Below are 20,699 nucleotides of genomic sequence, written 5' to 3' on the forward strand. Positions count from 1 at the left end.
ACCACCCTTCAAGTGTTCAATACTTTTTCCCTGTCATTTCACATTTTGAAACACAACTTAACTTCTGAGCTTATTTGTTCTACTTTCTCTGCTGTATGGCTTGCTTGGGTTGTTCCCAACATCTGGTGACATTTTCAGGGTAATAGCACCTTTGGATGTATAGTGAGAAAAATGGTGACGGAAGTTATGTTCAAATGACGCCCCCCGGCTGTAATGGGGAGGAGTCAAGTGACTGCCGATGCCGTCAGGTTGTCATGGTTTCAGCCTTCCTCGGGCGCCTCACTCGGCCGCTAGAGACGAGCCGATTTGAACGTGCCGGTCTTTGCCGAACGATCGCCGAACCCGATTGAGGACTTGCCGACCGAAGGAGACGCGAGGAGGGATGGACGTGAGGAAGGAGACGTAGAAGGAGATAAGGTGGCGTAGGAAGGAGTGCAGGGGACACGGAAGGACACAAAGCGCGCAAGGAGTCAAGGAGGCGTAGAAGGATTTACAGAAGGAGACACTGAAGGAAGGAAAGATGGAGAGAGTGTGAGTCTTGCGGTAAGCATCTTGAATGTTTTGTCACGTGAGGATTTTGCATTTTAATCTTTGCGTAAGAAGACAGGAAAGGAGAGAGGAAGTGGATTCGTCCTGCATGACGACAAGTCTCAGCCTTAAATAAATCAAGTGAACGTGACCTAACTCGAAGCACGTTCCCGTTTCCTCTCGTCCCTCTCGTTCGGAAGCATGACATCATGCTCCCCTGAGAGATGCTGCTGTTGCTAGGTTACGGCTGGCTGGCTGGCTGACTTCCTGTTCCATTTTGGGAGAGATGCTGAGAGGCGGCGGCGGTGTGGGGGAGGGGACGCGGTGATGTCGCCACGGTCAGGGTACGAACGTGATGACGAACGCTGTGGAATTCGTAAATGGCGAGGAGGTGCAGGGGAGAAGAATTGGATTTCATCCACAAAACGATTGTATTGCATTCGCCTTATTTAGCGCTTTTCGCAGGGGGCCGTCTGACGGATGCGTGGCTGCCATTCTGCGCCCGCAGCCCCTCCGACCGCGATCGTTCGTGGGCAAATGTGGGTTAAACCGTGACGACGGGTGGGGATACAAACCAGCGATCCTCCGGTTTCAGGGCGTACTCTTACACCCATTTCAATGAATGGAAAACAGTTTTGTTTTGTTTTTTTGCCACCATTTTTGCTTGAATTCAGTGGACATTGTGCTGCTCCTTTTGGTGTGTGCCTTGGCCACCTGGGGGCAGTATAACACAGACACAAGGTTATACTGTACTCGGCGACGGTCACGACTTCTCAGTAATTCGCAGTGAGATTAGTCATTCTTCACAGATGAATAGAATATATGTGCTTGAGTATTGTTCTGTTCTCAGGGCGTTGACTGGTTTGCAAATGGACTGTTCTGGTTCTCTTAGGTCTGCTGCACACTGCGCAATGTGATCGAACCCGATCGGACCAGTTCATCGTAAAAAAAAAAAAAAAAGGACAGTTGGCAACTGGCCTCCTGTAACGTTTCGGGTCAGCGTGGTGAAAGCAAAAACTCGCATCCACACCGACGCTGCTGATCTGAAGAAGGCTCGTCGTCGATTCACAATAAACACGGAAAGCCCGGTGGCACGAGGGCCACTCGGTCACGCGTGAACCGCCGAAACTTCGCCTGGCTTTACGCATGAGTCGAATCGTCCCGAAAAAAGAGGAGCGATAGCCAAACGTCCGCCTCCGAACGAGGCCGTCGTCGACTGGCGGGAAGCGCGGGCGGCGACGTCGCTCGTGAGCCACGCGCACAAATGCTGTCGAATGCTTTTGCCGCATTGAGCAACGGACCGTATTGGCGTTTAACGCTACATATACAGCGGGTCGTACTTTATCACGTTTTAAACCATACAAAGCGGGTTGGATATTTGAAAAGAGGCTCGCTGGATCCCCTTCAAGATGTACGCAGGTGTTTTGTACTGCGTGCGTACATTTTTGCCACAAGCTTCACTTTTTCATCCACAGGCACATTAGAAATTGTGACTATAGTTAAGTATTGATGTAAAACAGTATTTGATGCTCGATATCGCGCGCTGTTCTGTCTCGCTCGCTTAAAAGCCGGAAATCTGTTTTTAGCGTGAGCGGTAGCTGATGCGCGTTTCGATTGGCTGTAATCGGCGATTCCAATTTTGAATGGGGGCAACACCACGAAAACCGCCGCCGGAGGGCGCACGCGACGCGAGACTCGACGCGAGACGCGACGCGACAGCTCCGTAAGGTGCGGCCGCCTTCAGAAAACGTTTGGCCTCTGGTCCGAGCGAGCGGGCGGGCGTCATCAGTTCGTGCCACGAGCCTTAGTTGGACAAAACCGGGGCCGGTTTTGTCAGGTCGTGGTGTGCGAACTCAACTACTGATGCAACCTCGAACGGTATCACGGTTTGGGAAAGCAAAACGACAGTCGTTAAGATGCCCGGCAACAGACGTCGCTGCCGTCCCGTCAAGACGAGCCGCTGGGCGGAAACTGCCTCGTTCGAGCTGGGATTTGCAGTTTTTGCAAAAAACCTGACCTGACATTCAAATATTATTTAAATGATGTTTTGAAAAATCAGCCCTCTCTGGCCCCATGTAATGTTTCTCATCTAATTTGAATTATTATTTTCAAACTGACTCGAGGAGTGCGGGGAGAACTAGCCAATCAGCGGGTGTTGAGACAGGAGGCGTGCCAAAGAGATGTCAATCGTTTGTTCACGCTCTTATGCCCCGTCGAGGGGCTGTCCAAGCCGTCACGTGAAGTGGAGGTCCCCGACTCCCTCAAGTCACGTACAATCATTTGGAAATATAAGAGGGGAGATCAACTTACCCGACGACTCTGTGAGAATGGTGATGTGATGTACGCGGTGGTTTTACAAGCTACGGCCACGCAGCCTTCTGCCGATAGCACAGCGCCCACCATTATAGTTCGTTTACCCTTGATTTGAAGTCGACAGCGGCCCGATTCCTTCTTTTTAACTTATAACCGGAGTTAAGTGATCCGGCCAGGAAACTACAGCAGTGGTCTTTCGCGCGAGGCTCGTGAGCACGAGGTGCTTGCGACTCGCGTGGTATGTTTTGAATTAGACTAAATGTACTCTAGTTTAGAGATGTTCCTGTAAAAAGTAGACATTTGAATCACACCGACTCAGACTAGCGCCGTCTTGTCGCATGAACCGCCGAAGCCGGCTCGCTCGGATGGGGGGCCGAACGTCTTCTAAGACAAAAACAGAACAATTCGATGCCCTGAGAATGAAATGACCTGGATGAATGAGAAGTTTCGCAGGCACTCAAAGGGACCGGAACCCTCGGTCTTCTAACCCTTATCCGTTCGGTCGTTGTGAACTTATTTGGATTCTAATTCCGTTTCCCGACAATGTTCCTCTGTGCTCAGGTCCTCCAGGAATGATGGCATCTCAAGAGGAGGGTTCAACCTTGCGCCGGTTCTTCCAATACGTGGAGGACCGCTGCCTTCAGGCGTACGACGACCTCGTCATCCAGAACGCCTCGGACATTTCCCGAGAGAGCGACCGCGTCCGGAACAATGCCAACTGGACCTACTTGCAGGAAAAAAAGCAGAAGAAGAAACGTCAAGGAGAGGCAATAAAAAGGTGAGCCGCACAGCGTACGTGCCGCTGAAGTCTCTTTCGTCGATCAGCCATCCGTCTGCCCGACGTAGTCCCTCAGGGCTCAGGGCTCGGTCCTCCTGTGATTGTTTGGTTGCTATGTTTTAGTTGTTTTCCGCTTCTGCATTACCGTCAGTCAGGTTTGCAAGTGCCGGCGAGATGGGAGTTAGTTGCCAGAATATTGTCGACTTTTATTTCGAACAACATGAACAGGCATTTATCTTCTGCCTTATGCAACTGGCACCCCAGCCTCTAAATAAAGACCTCTTCGTCTTCAGTCCCACAGCAAAGCGAAACACCGAGAGAGGAGGAGACGGGAACAAGGTGACCTGTTTTGTCCTCACACTGGAGCAGAATTCGTACGACGTTACAATTAGCATAATAAAATACATCCATTTTCGAAGTGCCCGTCCAATCGGTCACTTTTTGCCTGTCGTGAATAGCGACTAAATGAGGAGGTATGTGCGCTGAAGACTTTGAATCACGCACTCCGAACGAGACGTGCTGGAGAATCTCCGCGTTGAAACATTTCACAAGATGAAGCGCGTATTGATGACGGACATGGCCGACTGGCACGCAGTTCGTGCGATTGGTCGTAGCGGGAGACGGTGTTGGAAAAAGGCTTTGTCGCACTTCTAAAATGTACGGATGATGAATGATACCGTCGTGTCAATTGACGAATAAGCTGACCTTGCTCCTGTCCCTTTCGCTCCGCGACATTTTGTGATCACTTTGCTGTGAGACGAAACGGGATGTCTGTATTTGGCTCGTGGGTTGCCAGTTGCGCAACGCCGAAGATACCGCAACTGCGTGTTCACATTTCTAGATATGAGCTCGCTTGAGGAGGAAGCGTTAGGAACCTGTTAGCAGCCGCCAATCAGGTTGTATTCCGATGAAATTGTTCTCAGCGTCGCTCGTCTTTTCATCGCGTCGCCATTTTTCCCGTGACAGACTCCGAGGGCGCCGTCGCGGTCGGCACTCGAGGCTTTCGATCGGTCGTCCGAGCGCTTTCACGATGCATTTCTCTAGGACCGACGACGAGGCGGCCGGCGCGACGGACGTGGCGTATTGCGGAAAACATTTCCGGATGGGCTTCGTGACCGTGCCGCCGCCGCAGGACCGCCTGCCCGCTCCCGGCCAGGCCTTCGGCGTCCGCTCTCAGTCCCTCACCTCGGTGGGCGCCGACGCCGCCGACGAGCGAAAACAACCGCCGCCCAAACCCAAGAGGGATCCCAACACCAAACTCAGCGGCAGCTCGGAGGCGCTTCATACGCAAACTCAGGAGCAAGATGAAGGTGAGCGCCGTTACGCCACCGTTTACGTCGTCGCCGTGTTCGCCTCAGGACAACGAGCATCGCAGACGAGCCGCAACAAACAGCTCGACGGTTGTAGCGCTGCGTGCTCGCCTCTCACTTCTGATCTCCGCCCCGGCGATGTTTCAAACCTCTCCCGGCAATCGTAGGTGCCCGTGTTCCCAGGCGGGCAGCCAAAAAACCCCCCCCCCTCTCTCTCTCTCTCTCTCTCTCTCTCTCCCTCTCCCTCTCCCTCCTCTTCTTCTACCTTATAACCCAACGGGTTAGGGGGAGACGGCCACCCCGCGCCGAGTCTCGGGTCTGCTCCGGGTTTCTTCCCAAGTCGGACTTTGTCGCCTCGTGCTTGCTCGTACGGGCTTGAGTTGCTCTTGTAATCAAGCGCGCTTTTAGACCTGCTCCGTGTAGAAAACGCCCTGAGAGAACTTCTCTTGTGATATGGCACTACATCAATTGAAATTGAAATGATTCAATGTTTCAAAAGGCAAATCACCCTGTAAAAGTGATTCAATTGCCGTTTCTGACCCGCCTGACCGCGCCCACCTCGGCATTGCTGTTTTAGAACCGCTGAGACGTTTGTGTGCTTGCAGTTCACTTCCGCGCGTTCGGCGAGGACTCGAAGAAGGCGCCTCCGCCCAAACCCAAACGCAACCCAAACACGCAGCTCAGCTCGTCCTTTGACGAATCCCACGTGTGTAACCACGGCAACCACCAGACGGACACGCCGTCTTCGCAAAGTCGCTTTTGGGCTTCCCGAGACGATTCCGAGTCCGTTTACATCGAAATGGCGGGAAACGTCCCCGCCAAGAGTCCGGACGATCAGAACGAGTCGGTGTACGAGGAAATGAAATACTCGGACTCCTGCTTGTCTCTGTGCCACATCCCTCAACCTTTTCCCAACCTGCTGACGCACCGGCCGCCGTTGCTCGTCTTCCCGCCGTTCCCCCCTCAGCGGTCCCCCAATTCGGACGAGTCTCCGCTGACCCCCGTCGACGTCGCTCAGCTGTCTATGCTGGGGAAGAAGGCGGGGCTCGCGGAACACTCCAGAAGCTCCGCAAGGAGCACAGACGAAGAAGAGTGGCCGTCCGCGTCCACCGTCACGTCTTCGGGTCGCTCGTCTGCGCCGCCTCTTCCGTCCGGCCCGTACGCGTCGTCTAGCTCCGCCCGCAACGGGAACGCGTACCCGCGCAGCCGATCGGCGTGCCCCTCCCCCGTGAGCGCGGGCCACTCCCGGACGCCTTTGAGCCCGAAGAGACCGCCCCCCTACGACGCCTTGATGGCCGGCCGGCCCCCGGAGGGCGCGGGGACGAAGTACGGCGACTCGGCCGCGTCGCTGGACGACCTCACGGCGCCGCAAACGTCCGCCGACAAAGACTGGAGGAGCAGGCACAGCGCTGAAGGTACAACACAGTCGGATGAGTACCACCGCACCTCCTGAGTACCGTGCGACTCGCCCATAATTAGACGGATAGATTTGCCGACGCGACGAGGTCGTTCTTTATCGCACGAAAAAGAATTGTTTACTATTTGCCTGTTGTAAAGTGAGATGAACTGAGTTCGCTCCCTCCATACGTCGCTCCTATTTGCTCGAAAGTCAAAGCAGAAAACAAAATGACTGCTCGTGTGTAGATTTGAGTGTTAATGATGAGTCGTCGTTTGGTTCATCCGTCTTGTCTGACAAATGTTTATCCGTAGGCCCTCGCTACCCGTTGCACGAGCTCATCTTCAATCCGCTCGCTGGGGGCGCAGGGCCGAAGGCAGCGTTCACGTTTCCGTGCCGCCGGCCGACGTCCGTCAAAACGTCTGGCTGATTGACGGGGAGTCGCGAGAGTCGGAGACGATCGGGTAGAGATGCAAAACGGAGGGAAAGAAATCCACCCATTCGGTGAAGTGGCTTCACCTATCGAGAGGAAAAAGCTCCGAGCCGATCGGTCCGTCGCCGCAATTAGTCAGCGGTGCAAAGACTTTTCCGGGAGCCGCTTCCGCAACGGCTCGGCGAATGGCGCATTCACGCAAATTCGCACTCTTGAAAAGACCTCAAAAAATAGCAGCCCCCACGAGTGCTTACGCTTATTTTTTAGAAGACAGACTTTGTAGACTTCAGTAAACAGCAGCCCATGAAGAAGAATATAACAGACCGTTACGCTTTAGTTCCCCTTGATAATGGAGAGGATCATAAAGCATCAACGCCACGCTTCTAGCATGTACGCAGTCATGAAGCCATATTCCATAAACGACGGATTTTTGGATGATTCCTGATCCTGCTTTGCAGTCCGGAACCTCGGTTGACCGACACTTCAGTTTGGGAACGGAATATTTTGGAGCTCACCAACAGTCTTCAAGTGTAATGAATACTTTAGATGGAAAGTAGCTTGACATAACTGGGATTGCGAATTGCGAATCAACGACTTGTGTTTGTTTTTGTTTGGTTTTGTTTTTCGGGGACAGAATTAAAGTGTTTGCGACAACTCGGTCGCTCGTCATCAACGTCGGGGGTGCCTTCGATGCCTTCAGCGCCGCGAGACCATCCCGCCCTCAGCCAGGTAACACGAACCAATGGGGAAAAAAAAATCTCCATTTTTCACAGCTCCTGTTCATTATCTCGTACTCTTTATCGACAAGAAGACAATGGACTGTTCGCCGTTAGCCCTAGCGGCTAGCCAAGGAAAGAAACGTCACGTCAGTTCAATTTCTATAGCGCCAGTTCCCAACAGAACGCATCTTTTATCTGTCGGAACCCAATTGCATATTAAAATAAAGAAATAAATGATTATTATTGTCTCCATCCACACCAATCTTAAAGTCATCCACTATATTTTCTTTCTTGCCACACTAGTTACTGAACGTAAATTCGATGGAAGAGAATGGCTTTTATTGTCACGGTACACTTACGATTACATACCCCAATTCCGACGTCGTGAAAATGAAAACCGAATGCAACGATTTGCAAATCCTTTTGGGAGGACGACCCGGGACACGCCGGAGAGACTACGTCCTTTTGTTTGAAGCCACCCACGTTTCAAGTGCAACGGACATGATTGAATGACCTTCGAGCGAATAACATTTCATATTTGGAGGCAACACCTTTACTTGGAATAAGTACATCGAGCCTGGGACACATTGACTTCACTGCAGCCTCTTTCAGTTTGTGTTTGTTGACCCAAAACACAATGTCAACACAACAAAAAAGAACTTCATCAGGGGGGGGAAAGTGGAAGGTCTTCGAGTGGCCGGGTCAGTGAACCCAATAGAGCATGCATTTTACCTCCTGAAGAGGAGACTGAAGGGAGAAACCCACAGAAACAAACAAGCACTGAAAGAGGCTGCAGTCAAGGCCTGGAAAAGTGAGGAATGCGACATTCTGGTGAAGTCAGTGGGTCACACGCAAGTAAGGGTTATGCCAACAAATAATGAATGTTGTTCATTTAATAATGTCTGTTCCAATACTTTTGCTCACTTGAAAAGTGGGCGGCTTCAAACAAAAGCTGCTCCGTCGTTCGTCGTTTAACACATCGAGATGTCAATACCAGGAAAGAAAAGCTGCAATTCCGAACTTTTGTCCCATAGCCATCTTTTGATCTGAAACCCAAATGTCTTCAGTATACAACAAAAACAAAGCCCTTCCGGTACTTTTGGAGGGGATCGTATGTAAAACATACAAAAATAAAATAAGATGTAAAATATGCACAGTGCAAGAAAAGGAAAAACAGAATTGCAGGTATAAGTTGTAGTATTGCATAGTATGTACATGGATGATTGCACAATGTTCCAGTCACTTTCTATATTACACAGTAGGTGGATAAAGCCAAGGTCAGGGGTCAGACTGCGGAGTCAGTGTGGGCTCTGAAAAGCTCCGAGAATTGACTTAAAAACTCAACGTAAAGACCTGGAGGGCGGTAGACCGGAACAACTCGTGGATGCTTTTACACCCTACGAGCTGGAAGTGAGGACCTTAGAACCGACGGCTTTGGAATGATTGAAAAGGAGGTTTTGCTTTTGCATGTGCCAATAAAGCGAAGTTGACTTACGCCGTCTGCCAAATGTGCGGCGTTCGAGTGACCGGTGACCTTTGCTCCGCCCCTTAGATGCCGTGGCTGTGCGGAGACGCCACCATGATGGAGACGATCGAGAAGAAAAGAGTTTTGTGTCGCCAAATCAAAAGCCGCCAGCGAGCTGAAAAGAATCTCGGCAAACGGGACAACCTGCCCGTCGTGCCCAACTGGAGGAGGAAACAACCGCCGCCGTATTCCGCTGCGCCCGCGGCGGCCCTCTTGTGGGACACTCCCATCTAAGGAGCACCGCGCTCGCCGCGATGTCTTCTGTCTTGCCGACTTGTCTCGTGGCCGGGCCGCGCAAAATGGGACCTCAATCAAGTGCTCGCCGAGCACCCATTCTGAGCAGCAGGGGGCGCCGCGAAGCTGCTGCCCGTTGCTTCAGATATGATTGCGGAGCACGTGCAGTGAACCGCCGCCCTTTGCGGGGATCGGGCCCGAGCCCTGCCCCGAATAATCGAAATTGGCAAATGATTGACCCCTCCAAAAGAGCTTTGTAATGGAGTACAGATGCCACAAGGTGGCAGCAAAGCACTTCAAGGGGAACTAAAGCCCCCAAAACTAATGAAGCGGGAATACATTGTGTGCGCCAGCACTAGTCGAAACATGGCACTCGGTTTAATATTGTGTTGGTGAAATAACAATTAAACATAATAATTCATCAAGGTAAGTGAGGCGCCATGTTGGACTGTTCCTTCTCCACATTCTGAACCGATTGAAAGTGTTGCAAATGGCTTGAGAACGACTCGTGAACGCTCTGGAGTCTGAGAAGCCGTGTCAAACGGCGCCTCTTCCCGAAATGGATCGCGCAGCCGCCACCGAGGTGCGTGCGTGCGTGCACATTCGTATCCGACGTTTCGTGTCTCGCTTCGCTCGCGGCTCGAAGACGTTTGAAAAAGAGTTTGGCGAGATGATGTCACCGAAGTCAGGGTCGCGCGAGCGCAGAGCGACGTGGACGACTACCGCCAGCGTCGTATTCATTATACCTTTTTTTATATAACGCCAACGTGTGTGCGTTTTAGCAATTGAACCCGATTTTGGGGTTGTGCCGCAAAGCTATATGCTAGCAAGAAAAGGTAGAGCACCAACTTGAACGATGCCAGATGGCATTTTGGAGGCGCGAGGATTCTGCCCGATAGCGATGACGTGAATAACTTTGTATGCGTTTCTTCGTAAATAAAGCTGCAAAATAAGCTGGAAGTGGCCAATACTTCACGCAAATTTGCTTTCTCTTGAGAGGAAGTGAGTCGATGCGAAGTAGCTTCAAGTCAACAGCAGCTGATGAGGGAGATATACATATTTTGACATCTTTGGTTTAGTTCCCCTTTAAAATGGGGAGGATCATAAAGCATCAACACTATGCTTCTAGCGTGTACACAATCATGAACCCACGGTACATAAACGACTGCGTTCAGCAGTAAAATGGCACGAAAAACAAACCACCGTCACGTGATTCTCGTCAATGGTCGTAGTTAGCGTGCTAGCCTGAACAATAGGCTAGCACGAACTGGCGGGACGAACACGCGGTGTATTATTATCTCATCGAACTCACCGTTGTGCATTTACGCACAAGAGTAAATGACGGGGAACAGTCGACAAAGTCGACGACACGGCAAAGAAGCCAAAAGTAACTTTCACTTTGTGCACGAGGAGCGCCAACAAAACGGGACGTTTCCCATGCGGATGCAACACACATTGTTGCTTTGGCCAGAACCCCAAATCAGCAAATAAGAGGATGTGTCCCCCACCCCAAAAATAAAGATATATATATATATATATATATATATATATACAATAATCCATTTGTATAGCTGGAAATCCGATTTTCTTACGCAGATGGTCAGGAAACGCCGACGGCGATGGAGAGAAATCCAAGCGTGTTTGCTTAGCATTGCTAACAGCAAGTGTTTGCTAACGTAGGTCAACAAAGTTCACTTGAGTGTAAGGCTGCACCTAACGATGATCTGAATAATCGATTAAACGCTCGATTATTTTTGGATTAATTTAATAAAGACTTAATTTGATTGAAGAACAGGACATTCTTTCAAAGTTACCGTGCAGAAAATTGATTCCGATTCCGTTCCTGGTTGCGTCTGTAACAGCCGTCACAAAATATTGAGCAGTTTTCCCAAGTAAAAGCAGATGTTTGCAAATGTCTTATTTAGAAAAAACACCGACAACGGCAAAGATGATCACCCTGCTTTCTTGGAGGTTGACAGAAATCGGAGAAGATTTACTGTTCAGAGACTGAAATCCCGAGATTTGGACAATTTGACATGCAACGAGGTCTCCGTATGATTAACGTGATCGACGATTAGCTGTCGATGAATCGATTAATAATTGCGCCTCTGCTTCAGTGTTCGTCTTATTTGTATTTCGAGTTATTGCGATTGATTGTCTTTGTTTACATACGCTGCAACTTTAGGCTGCAACCGTTACAGCCCGTCGTAGGATCGAATCTGAATTGGAAATGGACAAGGGCACAAACACGCCGACATGCGCCGTTCACACTTGCGCGCAAAAGCTTTTTGGCGTCCCGAAAGCACCACGCGTGCGTGCACGTGAGCATCAGCGGCGCATCGGTGGTTCGCTCGGGAAACCATCAGCAAGTCCACGGAATGAAAACACTCCGTATGTGTTGCAAACACCTCGTGTGCGAAATTTCACGGTGTGTTCTTTGAAATCTCATTTGGGTTGCTTAGCGTTCATCACGAATAAAGTGTCGGACTAATAGCTAAAAGTGCTTCGTGATGGTCTTTCGACGTGCGAGATGACGCCTCTTGACTGAATGCAAGTTCGGGGAAACGAGGACGAAGAAAGCAGAGCGGCGGATCCGCGTTTTCCTTTTTGTACGACGTCACGGCGCACTTTTACGGGAGTTCAGAACAAGAAAGAAAAGAAAAAGCCGCTCGCTGACAAGTTCAAGCTGAGCCGTCGCCACGTGCGGATCTCTCAAAACAAACATTTCATTTTGACTTGGACTGTATCTCATTTGATCGTGGTATCTATGTTTGTCTTAGGAAATGCTAAAAAAAAAAAAATGTTGATTCCTTTATCACTAAGATTTGAAAAGTATAAAGAAACGTTGGCGTGAAAATCTTTGATTGACGGGAACCGAATCTTTAACAGCCTATCACGGCCTTGCTGGGAAAAAACAAAAGTCGTATGCCGGGGCGTCATTCGGAGGCCGGCGTAACGTGACGTATTACGTTATCGTGGCGTGACGGTCTGCACAATTGTCAAAGTGAATCTGCAAGTATTTTGGATCATTTTTCATTCCGGATACACGCAAGTGGTTGAAAATGCTATCAATAGTGTCGTCCGCAACAATTGGATAGGAAAGCGCCGCCGGACAGATGGGGGCGCGTTTCGGAGAGCGCGGTATGGCGCTCGTTGGCGCACTTGCTACAATTTGGACCCGCGTCAGTGACGCCCAAGAGGATTTCCTGGGTAAGGTAACCGCTCGACTTGTCCTGATGTGCTTGAATTGGAATTTTGATGAAAGTGCACCGTAACTAACATATTTGAAAAAATCTAATATCTGTTAAGTCGACTTCTAAAACAGGTTGGCGCAAAATTTCTGCCCGGAACCACGTTTGCGCCACCGTCCGGACATTTGTTGCAGACGCACGTAATGTTGGGCCACTGATAAAACTTTGCCAAAAACGACAGAGGAGCATCTGTAAGTGATTTGTAAGTCACTGTTAGATGTGCAATCTACATAAAACATAATGCATGAGAGAGCTGAGTGGTGCTTAGTGTTTTGTTTTGTTTTGTTTTTCTAAGCAAAAATGCTAATCCCGATTGCTAACTCTTTAGCATCCGCTGATTTTGTCTCAAGTTCTGTCCGCTGAATTGAGACCGTAAACTCAGTACCAATAAATGCAGTTTAAGGATCGATGGATGGGGGGGGGGGGGGGCGATTACTCTTACTCAATGGAATCGTCGATAGACTAATTGATCGTAAAAAGATTGGCTGTCGATGCTAACCTTTAGCTTGTCAACGGCATTCTCCAGTATATGTTAGCATTAAGCTAGCGGCGACTGTTCTTGAGGCAACATCGTTTGGTCGTTTGAAATACACGGGGTGTGATTGTATTTGTTTTGCTTAACACTTACACGGAATCAGAATCCGAATCATCTTTGGCCAGGATTAATCAACAGCAGAGTGGCGAGACGGACTGCAGTGAGGGCACGACTAATGTGTAAGTGGCCCGACAGGGATGTGACTACAATCTCAAGGTCAAATTACCAGCATGTAACAATGGGATTGTAAGTTAGCTGGTTACGACGTTAATCAACAAGAGGGAAGAAGCCGTCGGAATGTCTGCTCGTTCTAGTTTGCGTTGATCGGTAGCGCCTACCTGAGGGACGGAGCCGGAAGAGCCGGTGACCGGGGTGCGGAGGGTCCGAGAGGATTTGGCACGCTCTTGTCTTAGTTCTGGCAGCGTGCGAGTCCTCAACGCTGCGTCGCTGACTACCGACAAGCTTGTCGGCAGTTTTGATTGTCCGTCGCAGTCGGAGTTTGATGGAGGAACGCGGTTCCGATTCGATGACCGCTGCGTAGAACCGCCTCAGCAGCTCCCGTGGCAGGCCGTGCTTCCTCAGAAGCCGCGGGAAGTACGAGTGCAGGGGGTCCAGCGGGGGACCCGTGACGCTCTTTAGGTGGTCCAGCACGAGGCGTTCAAAGGCCTCCATCCGAATCTTTATTTGCCAAGTACGTCCAAAAAACACACAAGGAACTTGTCTCCGGTCATCGGAGCCGCTCTCGTAGGACAACAGACGGTCAATTGACAGAGAACACTTCGGAGACGTAAAGACATTTTCTTTTTGACAATTGTGCAAACCCGTGACCACAGATGTCAGGGCGACAGGCCAGTAGTCATTCGGACCCGAGATTGCAGGTTTCTTGGGGACTGGGATGATACTTCGCGCAGTTCCAGAGCTCTAGTGAAGATCTGAGTGAAGACATGGTCGCGAGCTGGTCCGCGCAGACTTTGAGCCAGGATGGGGGACTCAAGGTCTGGGGCGTGAACGTGTCCTTTTCAAATCTGCAGTAGAAGGTCTTCAAGCCGTCAGCTAGTCCTTTATTGTTCTCCGCTTGGCGGGACGGTCACCTGTAGTTGGCCAGCGACAGACGGACTTCGAGTCCGTCAGCGGTAAACCGAATTTCTCTCTGCCCGTCAGCTGATTTGTCGCGTGATTGCGCGGGGGCTCGAACCCCACTTTGACAGGCGGCCTCTTTAGCCTGGCGAAGTTGCTGAAGTTTGGCGGCGAACCGCAGCTTGTTGTTATCGAACGGGCGACACGTCTTTGTTGGTACACGCACCTCGCGACGGAAACTGCTATAGGATGCGACGGTGTCCGTATATTGGCCCGGGCTGCCAGTTGAGGTTTCGAAGACACTCCAAGAGTCATTGAGTGGTGAATGTGTCCTGGAGTGTGGAATTGACATTTTGTTTTCATACTGGCCGTTTGTTGTGATACTAGAGTGGCTTCAACTCCCGGGGACCTTGACCCATAAAACCGATTCCGATTTCCTGAACTTTACTTTTGATCACCACTCTTTGACCTTTAATTCCTGCGTTTGAAACCAGATATGTCTACTTCCTACTCCTTACCTTGTCAAAATATTTTGATGTGAGGCTAAAAACTGCAAACGTTCCCTTGAAATCTCCTGGTTGCCTGGACGGGTGTCGTTGCAACATTCAACCGAAAGAGGGCGCCGTTGTAGCACAAGCAGATTCGAGGGTGTGTCCCCAAAAGTAGACAAGCTGCATGGGCAAGGATGTGCAGTTGTGCTCAAAACTATTGGCACCCCTGAGGTGCACGACGGTATAAACAGACACATTATGCTTTTTTTCTTGACCCTCCGACATGTAAACAGATTCAACTTGACCTGTTTTAGGTCCGTCAAGATGGCCAAAATTAGCTCAATTTGCCAAATGCCAGAATAGTGAGAGAAGGAGACAAATCTATATATAATACAGTCATGCTCAAAAATATTGGCACCGCAGGGGCGCAAAAGCTCCGACAGTTTGGCCGTTTCCACCTCCACAGACATAGTGTGACTCTCTCACACGGGCGTTGTATAAAAGCGGCGGCACCTCCGAATCCGAGACCGTGGTCCTCGGTCGGAAAAGGGCGGCGTGGCCAAAATGCTGCCCCGAGCGGAGGAGTTGGTTCACGAGCGAGATCGACAGGCGGATCGGCGCGGCGTCTGCAGCGATGCGGACTTTGTATCGGTCCGTCGCGGTGAAGAAGGAGCTCGGCCGAAAGGCGGAGCTCTCGATTTCCCGGTCCGTCTCCGTTCCTCCCCTCACCCGTGGTCACGGGCTGCGGTTTCCTCCGCGGAAGCTCGGTGATCCGGGAGGGGCTCAGAGTAGAGCCGCCGCTCCTCCGCATCGAGAGGAGCCGGATGAGGCGGCCGGGGCGTCTGCTTCGGACGCCTCCCCGGCGAGGCGTTCCGGGCGCGTCCCGCCGGGACGAGACCCCGGGGACGCCTCGGAGGAGCTGGAGGAAAGCGGCTGGGGAGAGTCCCCGCTGAGGCCGCTGCCCCCGCGACCCGACCTCGGATAGTCCATTCATATGTTGTCATATTTTTCACATTTGTGTGGGTGTGTCTGCTGCACGATGAAAGGAGCACGTCTATTCTACCAAACCGACGACTTCGGAAGAACTCGAGGGGCGAATACGAGAAGTCGGGTCTTCCGTCGCACAAGAGTTCCTCGTGAAATCAGTCGACGCGGTTCCCGGCGGCTTGAGAAACCTGTGGCCATATCGAATTTTACATCAAACTCATGTTCATTTCTTGTCCGAATTAAAGTTCTTCAAAATAGGGAGTTACTTTTCCTTCACCCGCTATATGATTGATTGATACAAATATGCTGAAAGATCAATTTGAACACGAATGAAGCCAAAACACGGCGGCTCTGCGGAGACGTCGCCGTACACGGTCGATGTTTAGCTGTCTGCTGCAATTGCGGGAGCCGCAAGGAAGAGCGTTCGGCGTTCTTATCAAGGCGCGTCAAGATGTTGATCGAGATTGGAGTGCTGGTTCCGATTCTGCTCTCGGTTTTGGTCAGAATGGTGATTCTGGTTGGTTTTCTCAAACGTGACAGTGACGAATCTGCGTGACCGATGAGGACCAGGAGGTTCTTTGTCAATGCGTGTGCGTGGTAGGCGGTGGCGGGTAGAGTGCTCATCGTCGTGATCAGAGGGTCCTGAGACCCCGGGGGGGGGGGGGGGGGGTGACCGTAAATAGACGCTTGTCACGATTCACCCGCTTTTCTCTTTTTCACCCCGATTCACATTCACATTCATTTTGGCGCGCGTTATTCAAAAGCAGACTATTCACCGAAGATGACATTTGGACAAAATGCTGCAAAATGCTGATTTTGTTGATGCCTCGATTGGAATGTCCCTCGAGTGTCTAAGATGCAAACATTTGTAAAATTGGGATGTAGCGTGTTGGTCGTGAAAATCTCCAAAACAGTCTTCATCTTTTTGAGTGCGCGCCTGTCGTAGGGGTTGAACTAATTAGTCGACGAATCGACTCACATGGTCTTTGCCGTTGCGCGATGACGCTTTTAGCTTGCGCTCGGGTGTTTTGGACGCGCTGAAATCAGCTGGTTCGCGTAGCAAACCGGTGGCCTCGAGTGCGTGGCCATATTGAACTCCAAATGAGACCGATCAGTAGCGCTGGGGGATATGTCGAGAAGCTCGATATGGAAAACGGCGGTCATCGATTTCGATTTTTTTTTCTCGTGGCCCCGTGACAGCTGTTGTTGCGTGGCGACAACATGGAGGATAGGCTCGATGTTGCCACGAAAACTCGCATATCCGTGTGAAATCGCCTGAAGTTGAAGCACAAAAATAAATATGAATGTGGAAATGATTTTGAAAAGTTGTATCTTGTCGTTCAATCAAAAGCCATCATATAAGCCAAACGTCGTGACAGTCGGGTTGACTTTAAAAGTCGCAACTGCCCTTCGTTGCTCAGTCAGGCCCAAGAATATTCATCGTAATGATATTCCTCATTTTGTACAGATTGCCTAAGTTGGTTTACCTTCCTTTCACGTTATACAAATAAATACCCCAAATGATTTTAAAAATAATAAGAATAATTTATTTCTTGATAAGTGTGCAGATTGTCAGTCGTTCAAGTGTGTTTTGATTTTTTCTTCCCTAAACCCGCGCCGTTCCGCCGCACGGCCTTGCGCAACGGCGGGCCTGTGCGCCTTTTGTGCCGGAACGGTTCTGCTGCGCAACGGGGGACTTTGGAATACTCCCGCTGCTTATTTTTCGATCCTTTAATTATTCCCATGTTTATTGCTTATGCGGCCGAAACAGAAAAGGCTTTTCGGGGACGGACAGAGGGACAGAGCGGGATGCGAACCACGGCAGAACAACACTTCGACAGTCTGTAGATATTTCAGCACAAGTCACGTGATAGCAGCCAAATCGTGTTCTTATTTATGGATGGTGGGGGTGGGGGGGGGGGGGGCGGGGGGCAACCGGGGGGGACATGCAACCACTCACCGCGAGGACAGGAAAGGGCACGACAGGATGCGGGAAATGAGCAAAAGGGAGCTCGACTGACGAGGGGCGCCGAGGGATTCGGAGCACCTGGAACAACCTGGGAGTCGATATCGCAATATAACCTGGCTCCTTATTAAAGGTCCCAGCATGCGTCGTTAAAGCCGAGAGTGTGCCTATTGAACTTATTATTGAATGAACACCATCTACGCATATATATATATATATATATATATATGCGTGTTAGTCAGCCGCTGTACGGAGTTGCTGAGCTGGCACATCGAGGGGGGGCCCAGGTGAAAGGAATTTGTTGTCCTTTTTTCTTGTTTTCCAAAAATGTCAATTGTGCTATGAGGCCAACTGTACTGCATTGTTTGATTATTTGCCTACATGTGTTGCGCCACCATTTGTGTTCCAATATGCCTTGCTTAAAGGGTGATAGCGCTGCAACTGTCCAGGCTAATTGTTAGCTTGTCTATGGCGTTTTGTATCATTTGTTAGCATGAAGCGAAATGGACTTTTTGAGTTGCAAGCTTTTGTTTTGCTCTGCGGATTTTGCCCGCTTTGTGTGTCCTCTCTGTGAAAAGCGCCGCTTACCGACGCACACACAAATGCAGCTAACCACATCCACCAGTGCTGTTGTACTCTGCTCGCGCCAACTGATGGCAGCTGCGTTCGTTAACCCGTCGCCGCTCGCACGTTGCCACACACTAACCGCACGCGCGCGCGCGCGCACACACACACGCGTACAGTGAGCAGTTATATGTCGTTAACTGCTGAGATGATTAAGGTGAGGACATCGATGCCGTTAAAGCCGCTCACTTATCAACGCACACACACACGCGTGCACACACACACGCACACACACACACACGCGTACAGAGTCATGATGACAATGAGGTGTGTATTGCAGAATAATCCATAATTCCCCAAATAATAATGTGGGGATTATGTTGAAAGAAGGAATGTCTTCTTAACAGCCGGAAACGCACGCTTGAATATTGCATCATCATACAAGCAGCTGTGTGTGTGTGTGTGTGTGTGTGTGTGTCTTTTCGTCATGATGTACTTTTGTGCGTGTGCTTGATCATGAATTTGTGCGTGTCACCAGATTCCAGAAAACAGAAAAGCGTTTGGCGGGAAAATTGTCGCTGGGGAGGTTGGTTCTTTTGTCAAAACCTAATCCAGTGCAGGCCCGTTTGGCCGACCTCGCGACCTCGCGCCCTCGCGCCCTCGCGCCCTCGCGCGCGCGCAGTTCGGCCTGTGTCGTCGTGGGGGAAGTGGGCCCGCCTGCTGGCGCTCTTCCGGGGGAGGAGTGACGTGAGGAGGGGAAGTGTGCGTGAAGCTCACAACGACACGCACACACATGCGCAATATTAGACAGAAGCGCTAAAGATAGTCCTCAGCGCGCACTTCATTAACTACAGTGCCTAATGTAGTATATAATATTAGCGTGTATAGATTTAGGGGCATTTTAATCCGATCGAATCAATATCGGTGAAGACACGGCCCGAGCCGAAGCGCCGGGGTGAGGCAGCCGTTTTGCATTCACGCAAAATGACGAGGAGGGTCGCTTTTTGGCGGATTTTTGCTATTGGCGGTCGAACTCGGTCGGCGTCTACTGCAGCAATCAATACAAAATCAATATACGGTCAGTACTTGACCGGCGTTTGTGGATCGCGGGGTTACGTTCTGCCCACCTACTGTAGTAGTGGTTAATAGTTTAGTTGAGTCGTACAAAGACGAGTCCTAATAGGAGTGGTGGTAGTAGACAATAAAAGCCGGGACTAGTAGTTGTAGTAGTGGATGAAACGAGGAGTACAAATCATCGTAATAGTCGTAGCAATACAAACAGCAGTAGTATTTAAGGTGATGCTAGTACTAGTTCTGTACTATAAATTGTGCTATTATTATTAGCAGTGCACTAGTATTTGTAGAAGTCTCGTAGTGTTTCATATGAAGTTGTGGTTAGTACAGTTGTAAGTAGTACAAGTAGTAGAAGTTGTGGTACTGTCACACAAATAGTAGTCAGATTGTTGTTTGTCGTCGTAATAGTAGTTCAGCAGTACTTGTGGTGTCGCAGTATTTGTATAATGTGTAGTAGTGTTGGTAAACTATGCGGTTGTCATGAGGTGCGCGACAGAAGAAGAATCACATCAACACAGTGTGGAGTTCCTCAGGGCTCCTTCGTAGGACCTCACAGTTCACACCAGCACGTACAATGCTGCACGCACGCGCGCGCACTGTGTACGAGCGATAACGAGTGTCAGTTGCGTTTTGCTGTTTTGGATCCACGTTGCCTTCAAATGTTGCCGTCGTTTCTGGCAGCGAGCGGGAAGGAGCCGTCAGACGGGTCGTCGGTGTGACTCCATCACACGCGCGGTGTTTGCCGACTGGGAAAGCGCTGAGATCGGCCCGTTCCTCCCTGGCTAAACAGCGACTGCAAAATGCCGCGGTATCGCGAATCGTCCGCGATCGAAAATTTGCGAGGCGACGCGCGATACAGCGGCGTCAGGAGAGGAGCTTCCTCACGTCCGCGTCGAATCGGACGCCGATCCGAACGGCGGGAAGCCGCCCGAGACCTGACGTGAAAGTCACAAGAAAACACATTGAAACGAGAAGAAAAGCCCTTGTGTGAGTCAATCCAATGAAGAAGAAGGAATTCAAAACGGACTTTTCGCAGATTTCACTTGATGTGAACAAAAACAACAACACGTTTTCGCTTGGGAGACGGGAGAAGATTTGCTGTTGAGGGGCTGAAATTTGGAGGATCTGGACAGGATAAACGAGGTCTCGAAACGATGAATTCAGCATCAAAATATGAATTTCATCATCAACGAGTTGTCAGTCGTCGCACCGCCAATTGATTTCGTCCAAGAGTTGAAGTTGGAAAGGACCGGGTCGGCCCAAAATCCAAAATCCACCCTTGGGAATTTTACCGGTTGGGCGCGGAGCCCGCCCCCGGGGGTGCCGGGTGGGCGGGGGCTCGCGTTTCATGTCCCACCCGCCAACTATTTAAGCAGATGGTGGAGGAACTCCGCTCCCGGAGACGCGCCGCCCCACGCGGGACCCCGCGCCATCGAAGAGAAGGAACCCCGACCGTCCGGCGTGGACCCCAAACATGCCCTCCGACTTCCTCGCGGCCTTCTCGGAAGTGGACCCGGA

General features: G+C 50.6%; 1 protein-coding gene across 1 annotated transcript; it reads left to right on the plus strand.

The window, feature by feature from the left end:
- The first annotated feature begins 318 nt into the window (after positions 1–318).
- LOC133405172 (neuronal tyrosine-phosphorylated phosphoinositide-3-kinase adapter 2-like) lies at positions 319–9,954 on the plus strand. The gene is made up of 6 exons (XM_061681902.1): positions 319–543; positions 3,403–3,619; positions 4,664–4,929; positions 5,535–6,344; positions 7,393–7,487; positions 9,030–9,954. The coding sequence occupies exons 2-6, from the start codon at positions 3,414–3,416 to the stop codon at positions 9,234–9,236; spliced, it is 1,584 nt and encodes a 527-aa protein (XP_061537886.1). The 5' UTR covers positions 319–543; positions 3,403–3,413; the 3' UTR covers positions 9,237–9,954.
- Positions 9,955–20,699: the final 10,745 nt, after the last annotated feature.

Source organism: Phycodurus eques, chromosome 7 (genome assembly GCF_024500275.1).
Source record: "Phycodurus eques isolate BA_2022a chromosome 7, UOR_Pequ_1.1, whole genome shotgun sequence".
Lineage (NCBI taxonomy): Eukaryota > Metazoa > Chordata > Actinopteri > Syngnathiformes > Syngnathidae > Phycodurus > Phycodurus eques.

Coding starts and splice junctions, on each gene's coding strand:
- LOC133405172 (XM_061681902.1), top strand. CDS start 3,414: ATGATGGCATCTCAAGAGGAGGGTTCAACCTTGCGCCGGTTCTTCCAA. Junction 6,345..7,392: donor GAGCAGGCACAGCGCTGAAG/GTACAACACAGT, acceptor TTTCGGGGACAG/AATTAAAGTGTTTGCGACAA. Junction 7,488..9,029: donor ACCATCCCGCCCTCAGCCAG/GTAACACGAACC, acceptor TCCGCCCCTTAG/ATGCCGTGGCTGTGCGGAGA.